The 10,230-nt window shown below is 35.8% G+C and overlaps 1 protein-coding gene across 1 annotated transcript; it reads right to left on the reverse strand.

Moving 5' to 3' along the window:
* Positions 1–3,596: 3,596 nt before the first annotated feature.
* On the reverse strand, positions 3,597–4,544 carry LOC141543952 (olfactory receptor 6C2-like). Its single transcript, XM_074269612.1, has one exon. It carries the CDS (start codon positions 4,542–4,544, stop codon positions 3,597–3,599), a length of 948 nt encoding a protein of 315 aa, XP_074125713.1.
* Between the last annotated feature and the right edge of the window lie 5,686 nt (positions 4,545–10,230).

Here is a 10,230-nt window from a genome sequence, read left to right on the forward strand (position 1 = left end):
TTCTCTAGAATCTAGTATTTCAATGTCAAATTTTCCATTCCGTATTTTATATTTCCAATTATATATAAAGGTAGTTTTCAAGGTTCATTTTTGTGAGATTCTGAGTTCCAATATTTTTTTCTGCCTCCCTTCCTGCCCATACCTAAGACAGCAAAATATGTGATGTAGGTTATATATGTAAAATCATATTAAACATATTTCCATAGTATTAATATTGTGAAATTAAAATAAGAAAAAAGGGAAAAACCATGAGAAAGAAACAGCTAGATGGCTCAATGAATAGATCATCAGCCCTGGAGTTAGGAGAATCTGAGTTCAAATCAGCCTCAGACACTTAATACTTACTAGCTGTGCAATCCTGGGCAAGTCACTAACCCTGACTGTCTCACAGTAAATAAATAAATGACTAAAATAATTTTAAAAATAAGAGTAGGATTCTGAGAGGATGGTTAAGTAGGTCAGAAAAATTTTAAACTTTCCAGATTTCTCCCACAGACAGAACACATTTGTGCCTCAGAGTGAACATAGCCTGGTGAAAAATAAAGAATTGGGATGGAACATGGTTCTTCTTGGGACAGGACTGAGTGAGGCATTGGAGGGCTCAGTCCTGGAAGAGTGAGGGAACATCTGTTAATTAGGAACACCAGGCCCAGGTGTGTTGCTAAGATATGCCCCAGAATGAGAAGAAACCAGTACACTGAGGGAGTGCAAAAGCAATTGAGGAGGAACGTATCTGATTGCAGGCACTTGCAGGAGTGTGGAGCTTTTGGTTTAGGGTTCCTGATCTGAGGGAAGAGCTGAAGTTAAGGTAGAGGCATTATTCCCCCAAACCCTGGTTAGGGGTCCTTACCTTAGCGTTCCTGTTAAATAAAACAAAATAAAGGATAGGCACAAAAGAACCCAAGCATAGAAACTATGTGGAACTGCACTCCATTCTCTCCTGGTGTGAGAGATTTTTCATGCTCCCCTTACAAGATGTCCTGGTATAGACAATTTTTTCACAAACTGTTTGTGGGTACTGTTGTTCTGAAATTTGTTTTGAATAATTATTTAATAGTATTTGCAGGAGTTTGGGGGACCCACTCAGGTAAACCCCTACCTTTTCTCTGCCATCTTGGCTCCATGCCCATCTTTTTCCATAATTTTTTTGAAATTAACCCTTTTGATAACTGTCCCTCTACTAACCCCAAGACTTTCTAATTTTGAACCCCTCTCTATCCACTCTCTTTTCCTGGTGCCTTAATATTACTAATGACTTTCCATTCTTTCACAGCCTCTCTTAATGGGTAAATACTAAGTTATTTGCAGTCACTGGTACTTCCTCTCTTTCCATTCATTTTTCAGTCCCTTACATTATTGCTTTAGGCTTCACTGTTCAACTGAAATTGCTTTCTTCAAGTTTACCGATGATATTCACATTATTTTCAAATTTAGTTTTTGTTATTTATAATTAAACCACAAACACCAACATTTCCATGTTCACAGAAATGCGGAACAATCTTCATAGATGGAATTATGATTTTATTATTTATAGCTTGAATATTTTTTTAAATATAGCTTTCAAATTTGCCCTTTTACTTCTGCTCTTTATGAAAATTCTTTCTATAACTTTTCCCCCAGTCCTAGATGGAAAGAATAATCCCAGTGAGATTTGTCTTTTAATTTCTTAAGCATTATTTACTCTGGTCTCCTTCTTTCTTATTGCTGAAGAAAAATGGAGAACTGCAATCCTGTGTCATCTAGGGAAGCTCTCTCAATTGTCTTTATAATACTAAAACTGCTGGCCTTATCTCCATCTTTATCCTTCTTTATTTTAGCATTTGACATACTTGATCATCTTCTCTTAGAAATACTAATTTTTCTGAAGTTTTCTCTCTCTTCACATATAATCATATGGAGACTGTTTCTCCATCTCTTTTTTCTATATTATCCAGTTTTAGGATACAAAATTTTATTAATAATTTTATTAATGGATCATCCTTTAAAATTTTTTTTATTTGGACTAATTGTACAATCTGGTTAAATAATAAATCTAAATATATAAGTGGAAGCTAAAGAATATTGATTTTGGGTGGTTGCAAACTTTGAGATCTATTTTGTGAGTTGCAGAAAGCTGTTTCCAGGTGTATTCACAGTGGACATATCCTTATTCAAATATAGAATATGAGTTCTGCCACTATATTTTACTTTATTAGTCAGAATAAAAACACAATTAGTCCAATACAGAGAAATTTGATGAGTTAGAATAAAAAGAAAGGTAGAAATTAAATATTTCCCCCTTTAAAATGATACAACTTTTTCAGGGGGATCAGGTACTACATATATATAATGCCAAGAATCTAGTTAACTTTGCCCTCTAGTAATAATCTTAGAAGGAAGGAAAAAACAATAAGATACTCAAAGGCTTGAAAATAATCAATACTTTTTGGGCCAATGAACAATAATTTCTTTTTTATACAACTGTAAAATACGGTCTAGAATGGATTGGGTCTGGAATGAAGGGGGAGATATTTTTTAAAAGAGAGAGAAATCCATAGGTTGCCAGGGAAGATAAACATATATTAGTAAAAGGTAGAAGGCAATAATATCTGATGACTTATTTCAGAGAATCATTCAGACATTGAATCTTGAAGATATGTTTTATTTTGAGACTTTCTTTGGCTTTTACCTTCCAAGGTTTCTAACCACAAGTCCAATATAACAATTCACATCAAAGATCTCAGTATTTTACAACACAGATCAATCGATACTTTCTATTCCATTTTGAGTATTTTCTACCTGACATCTATACTATGCCCCAGGAAATATATTGTTGGGGAGATTTAATCATCCTGTATAATCTCATCTACTTTGGTACTCCATCATTATCCTCTGTCTTTGACTGGATGGTGAAGTCATTGATGAAGTCTCCAATTAAGGAGATAGCCAAGTCCAAACATTCCCTTATTTCTTATTATGCATTACTTTTGGACTTTTCTGACTGCCTTCTCCACCATACCTTCACGCAGGATTTGTGTGAAAGTATATTGTCCTCCTAATTTGATTTTAACTTCCTGTGGAGCAAAATTTGGCTTTCTTGTTTTATATTTGTATCTTGGTGCTCATCACAGTGACTGGTACACAACAGGCATTTAATAAATGCATATTGCATACTAAGTAGGGGGCTAGAAAAATCTTTGAGAGTAGATGTTTTATACTTAGTTGGTTCTAAATGTTTATTGGATTTTATAGAAATGTAGTGTGTGGGAGCAGCTAGGTGGCACAGTGGATAGAGCACCAGCCCTGAATTCAGGAGGACCCAAGTTCAAATCTGGTCTCAGACACTTACCACTTCCTAGCTGTGTGACCCTGGGCAAGTCACTTAACTCCAGCCTCAAAAAAAAATGTAGTGTGTGAGTGAAGGGGTTGAAAGCAAATGAAATCCTTGGACAAAACTGATGGAGTCTAGAGAAGAAAGCTTCAATCAGTGAGGATTTTTGGATTGGAGAGAAAAAATAACTGTAAAATATTAGTAAGAGAATCAAATTGTGTCATAAGAACAGAGCAAAGAGTTCAAAGTTATTCAGGTTTTCCTTTACTAATATTGCTCATGAGCATCAATTGCCTCCTAACTTTAAAATCAATGCAATCTTTTTCAATGTGTCTCTAAAAGCTTGTATCACTTGTTTATTCCTCAGGGTATAAATAAATGGGTTCATCACTGGTGCCACTGAGGTTGCAAGTACTGACACGACCTTATTCAAAGCTACCCCTTCTTTTGCAGAAGGTTTGATATAGATGAAGATACAGGTTCCATAAGTCATGGAGACGACAATCATGTGAGAGGAACAAGTGGAAAAGGCTTTTTTTTTTTGCTCAGCTGAGGGGAATCTCAGAATAGTCCTGACAATATAGGCATAAGATAGAACCACTAATACTAAGGTGATGATGAGTGTCAACACAGCAGAGGCTAAAACCATTCTCTCTATGAAATGAGTATCAGAACATGTGATTTCCAGCAATGGTGATGCATCACAGACAAAATGGTCAATGATGTTGGAGTCACAGAATTCTAGCTGAAGACCTACACCAAGTGGTGGAAGGATGATCATTAAACCGGACACCCAACAACCCAGGAGAAGCTGGTTACAGACTCTGTTGTTTATGATTGTTGCATAGTGCAGGGGTTTGCAGATAGCCACATAGCGGTCATAAGACATGGCAGCCAAGAGAAAAAACTCTGAGGCCCCAAGGAGGATTCCAAAAAATAATTGAGTGAAACATGCATTATAGGTCACAGTATAGTCCCCAGTTGACATGTTGTATAGGAATCTGGGAATGCAGACAGTTGTAAATGACAATTCTAAGAAGGAAAAATTCCTGAGGAAAAAGTACATGGGAGTTTTAAGGTGAGGATTCACCAGAGTGAGAGTGATAATGGTCAAGTTCCCAGCTACACTCATGATATAGGTCAGAAACAGAAAAATAAAAAGCAGAACCTGCATCTGTGGATCATCTGTCAATCCCCGAAGAATGAATAAAGTTATGCTTGTGTGGTTGTTCATTTCTGAATTCTGTCTTTCAATGGACCTGAGAAAGAGAGAGACAAAGAGAAAGAAAGAGAGACACACATACAAAGAAAGATAGAGAGACACAGAGAGGTATGGAGTGAGGAAGGGAGGAAGAATGGGAGAAAAAAATGAGAGTGAGGATTTAGAAGATATACAGTCTAGTTATAAAGGATTAGAAGGTACTATTCAGCCACTTTTTTATTTCACTGGCTAAATAAAAAAATCATGCCAATATTGTGTTATCCTCAGTGACTTTGAACATTTTTTTAAAAAAGACTTTTGTCTTCAACTTTTCCTTCTCCCCCCCCCCCCCCCAGAGTTTCTTGCTATTCTTCCATTCCTTAATGATAAATTTTTGATGCAGTGGATAGAGCACCAGCCCTGAAGTCAGGATGACCTGAGTTCAAATATGGATTCAGACACTTAATACTTAACCCCAATTATCTCAGCAAATAAATAAATCATTTTTAATGTGAATATTTATAAAGTTTGTGATGATTCATTTTGTTTTTAACCATAGTCATTTCCAGATAAAACTTTTTTTTGTTGAATCCCTTTGTAACCTGGAAAAAGTAAGCAAGATGAACAAAGTGATCATATATGATAACATATGCCAAATACACTTATGTATATCTAACTAAAGTTTTCTTCCATTCTCTCTAATTGTTAGACTCTCACTTCATATTCACATTATTATGACTATGGAAATAACCACTGATTTTTTGTGCATATGTTGTCTGTATTTCTCTCTCTGACCTCCTTGAGATATATACTCAGTAGTGACATGACTGGATCAAAGATTATGAATAGTTTTGTCTCTTTTCTTAGAAAATTTGAAATTGTATTTTGGGTCAATATGACCATTCCTTATTTCTAACAATGGCACATTGTTGTGCTTGTTTTTCTAGATATCCTCCAGATTTTGTAGTTTCATCTGAGTTTTAATGAGTTTTTTGAATGTTATTATTTTTTATTTAATATTTATAGCATTTTTATTGCTGTTAAAATAGCATTTTAAATTATTATCTTGTGAATTATTGGATAAACAGGGGAAATGGTTTTTGGTGTTAAATATTTGCATAATTGTCTTTAAAATTAACCAACTGGTTCCACAGGAAATTCTTGCTTTCATGCATTTCTTCTAAAACCCCAATTTCTTCTCTTTAATTTCCATTATCCCTTGTCTCTTTTTTCTATCATAGACCCAGGCTTCTATATAATTAGGCCACACACACATTTTACATTGCTCTAGATCCTTGTGGCTTCTTATTGAGGAAGTTCTATCTTCTGTTAAGATGACAGAGCTTGAAATAGAGTATCAGGGACACCTTTTCTGTGAATAGTCTGTGATTACTAAGACAATACTGAAATTGATAGGGGGAAAGTAGGTGTTGGAAGGAGAAATCAAAATTGAGCTTTAGAGCAGTAATATACGTAGAGATTGAATACTTCATGGAAAACAGTGTCCACAAGCTCCAGTAATATAAATAAAGAAGTTGAAAGCCATCAGGAATCTCTCCCTGAACCCATCTGCACCTCTGGGTCCATAGTGGGAAGCAGAAGCAGAACTATAAAGATTTGGATACAAATTTCTTATAGGAAAGGATGGTGATGGAGCAGAGGATGTACTAATGTGAAGGGAGGGGGGAAATCTTCTTATACAAGGTTAGAACTCCAATAACTTTTGGCCTTTAGGTCATTAATGATTGGGTAAGAGAACATTTAGCAGAGGTGGACAGCTTCAATAGGACTTAGGAAGGGGGGGAGCAGATAAGCAGCATGTTGCTAGAGGAGTACCAAGTGATGTTTGGGGACAGCAATTGTGCATGGAGGAATCATAATTTCCTAGAGAGGAGATAGCCAGAGCCAGGGAGAGAGAATACCTGTTCCTTTCATATCCCTCCCAGATGAACACATCTAAGGGCTCAGGTCCATTTGCCCACAGGCCATTCCTTATAAGTAAACCATGGCCAGAAGGCACTTCTTCAGTCCCAATTGAATTCACAAGGCCTGCATTACCACTTTTATGGTTTGCTAGTAACGTTCATTCCAACTTCTATTGGGAATGAAGAAAATTACTCTGGACAACAGTAAGGCCATTTCATCTCCACCCAGAATTGCAAACCCTCAGTTTTTAATACCTTTGTTCTTTTTCATTTGTAATTGCCACATATATTTTTTAATGTGAACCAACTTTTCTGCCTCTTTCTCTCTTATTTTAGAGCCAGCTCCCACCACTGTGGATAACAAGCCTGGAATCAGGAAGAGCTGAGTTTAAATTCAGCCTCACACACTTCTTAGCTATGTGACCTTGAAAAGTTGTTTACCCTGTCTTTGCTTGACAAAAAGATCCACTAGGGAAGGAAGTGAGAAATCATTCCAGTTTCTTTTATAAGAAACACATTGATAATATTGCCCATTGGTTCATGAAAAAAAGCTGAAGGCTGAACAACAAATGTATTACCTGAGCTTATGAGCTACCTTCTTCTTTCTTTCCTGGAAGTCCTCTGGTCATTTTATCTGTGAAATATTTCAAAGAACAGATGGAAGGATGTTGCATAAGAAAAATTCCTGTTACAAAAAAGGTTGTCATTAGACTTTTAAGGGAGTTCCTTTCCATTCTTCAAACTGGCCCATAATGCTTTCCTCTTGCTTCTAATGCTTTTCATCTTTTCATTCGTCCTAGGACCTAACTACGTCCTGGCACTGGATTCCCTATTTAATTACTTCTTTGTGTCATGAAATAAGAGAAGTCTTAATAAAGGAATATACAATAAGCAATGAAGAGCTGATAACATTCCCTTCAAAAGAAGACTTTAACTTTTTGAAAGGGATATATTATTAATATTCAGCAGTGGCAGAAGAATTTTTGAAACTTAAAGTGGAGTATGTATAACTGCACCCTGAATGCTAAGAAGATTGACCTGAAGATTAATTAACTGACATTTCTTTCATATCTTTTAAGGTAACAAAATGTTTAACAATTTCTACATAAAACGATGGAGGCCACATTCAGAAGTAGGAATAACCACATAGGAAATGTAAGTCTTTGGTCCATTAGTTCAAGAAGGCAGGGAATTTGAGATGGATTTCTTTTTTTTTCTCTCATTCTTTTTTTTTTTTTAAACATCTAATTGGTTTTGTCATTATCTAGAGTGCTTCTCGGTATAGTGGAGTTTCCCCATTACCACACATTTGATAATCTCCCCTCAATTATATTTTTTCCACATTCAATTTTGTAAGATTTTTAGTTCTAAATATTTCTCCCTTTTGGCCCTTGCCTTTCCCCACTCCAATCAGTAAGCAATATGATGTTGTTCATACATGTATAAGTATAAACATATTTCCATATTGTTCATGTTGTGAAAGAAGAATATGAACAAAAGGGAAAATCCATGAGATAAGAAACAAACAAACAAAAAAGGGAAATAGTATCTTTCTACTACATCCAGTCTGTGTAGTTAGTTTCTCTCGAGGTGGGATTATTTCTGCAAAGGCTCTGTTGGCAGCTGGTTCATAGTATCTTGTTACATAATGGGGTTTCCCCCTGTATTTCAGGATCCTTGTTCTGATCATTGTATATCCTTAACTTCAGACAGGAAGAGATCATATGTTCCATCTTACTGGTGCACTGCTGTGAGAAGTCACCATAGTCCAGCTATTGCCAGTGATACTTTGCATCTTTGTAAATGTCATCTCTTCTATTTCACTCCATTGCTGTGATTCTAAGGTTATAATGACTGTCAAACTAACTTGCTCTGAGAAGAATCTGGTTACATTATCCTCCCACTAATCACTAATTAATTCTATTTAGTACCTACACAAATGTTTCCTATCTACATTCAATTTTCATCTATGCTCTCTTAGAAGAACTCAGTTACTTAAAAGAATGTATTTTCTTTAATTGCTGTAAAATATTTTCCAAAAAGATCCCTAAGATGAATTCTGCCTTGGTCTTGGGAAGTGAGGATGTTGCATCTCAGAATGACCAATTCACACAGTGCAGAATCTAGTGTTGCCTACATTGTTAGAGGCATTAAAGAGTGGTCTTCATTTCCTGTATACATGAATCCTCCTATGTTTAGATTTTGTAGAAAAGATTTCATAGAGAGTGATCTTGAGCCAGAATTGTAACTTTGTGGGAACTTATCTTTCTGAAAACTCCTACTGCTGATACCTAGAACCCAATGTGCCAACCTAAACAATTCTTTCTTCCCTATGAAATATTTTTACTTCCTTCAACAGTAGGCCATTCCTATCATTAAGTTACATTGCCAAGCTTGAAAAATTGTCCTTCCATATTTCAGTTTTAAGTCTTAGGGTTGCTTTCATTTTCAGTAAGGAAATTTTCATTCAAAGGAAAAGAACCATAAAAGGAGGCTGAAACAATATGCAGCACATGGTAAAAGAGAAAGTTCCCTAAGATCACATAGGTAGCTCACATATGTATGAAGTTCTGATCTTGACTCTACTTCCATCAGTGGGAAGAAGTCAATGGTCATGAAATTCAGAAGATCATCTCAGAAAGCAATGCTAGATTCCATTCTGGACAATCCATGGGACTTGTTGGATTTTAAAAATATAGGGTTTTTTTAAGTGTTAATCACACAATTACCCCCTTGTTCTCCTTTTGAAATTGGTCATTGACCTGTGTGATAACAAACTAAAGGGGATTCTGGAATAATGCTCTGACTCCTGAGGTTTGGCCATTTTATCTGATCATTCTGTCACATACTCTGTTTTCAGACATCAGGATCTCCAGTGTCTCATTTCTCTTGACATTTCAATTGGCTACAGAGATAGTTAAGTATCATCCTTTACTGAGCATTTTGTCTATTTGTTGATGTTGCTCCATTCAATCTATCTATACATGTGATTCTAAGATGAGAGGATAGAAAACTTTGCTCAAATTGGAGTAACATCTGTTCATAATTATTTTTCTTTCTATTTTTTGGAGGTAAATATGGTAAAGTGATTTGCCTATGATCATGCAGCCAGTAAGGGTCTGAGGTTGGGTTTTAACTCAGGTCCTCATGATTTTAGGGCCACCTGTATTCTATTCACTGTGCCACCTATTTGTTCCCACAGTGTTTTTTTCAATTATTGTTAATGATATTCAGTAGCTAAACAAATATTTCCCATCTAAAAATTTTCCATTCTGTATTTGAATATATTTCCTCAAGCAACCCCCAATTAATTATACAGATACGTTTTTCTTTACTTTTGTAATATATGATATATCAATAACCCTGAGGAGTTTTCCCCCTGAGTCTGGAGAAATGGAGATTGACTGTGTCAGCTAAGGTAGTTTGGGTCACCTTGTGGCCATGTCACAATATGCAGGATACAATGTTAAAAGCTCACTCACAAGAAAAGTTCTTTGGTTCAGGTTGACTTGACCCATGATTAGATGAAAAATGAAATATTTCCCCCATCAACAGAACTTCAATAGAATATCATTAGAGAGCATCTTTGCCCAAACTGTAGCCACCAAGATACTTATTTCTCGATCTGCCTACCCCATCTTTTTGTAAGTCCTATCTGAAAGATGTTAGTAATCTTATATTGTATTCTGTTGACTCTACTGTATTTCTTCTCTCCCTGAATAGTGATGCCCCACTTTCAAAGTTAATTTCCATCTGCCCTACACTTTTTCTTCTTTGAGCCCTTTTACAAGCTA

This window comes from Sminthopsis crassicaudata, chromosome 5, assembly GCF_048593235.1.
Source record: "Sminthopsis crassicaudata isolate SCR6 chromosome 5, ASM4859323v1, whole genome shotgun sequence".
NCBI lineage: Eukaryota > Metazoa > Chordata > Mammalia > Dasyuromorphia > Dasyuridae > Sminthopsis > Sminthopsis crassicaudata.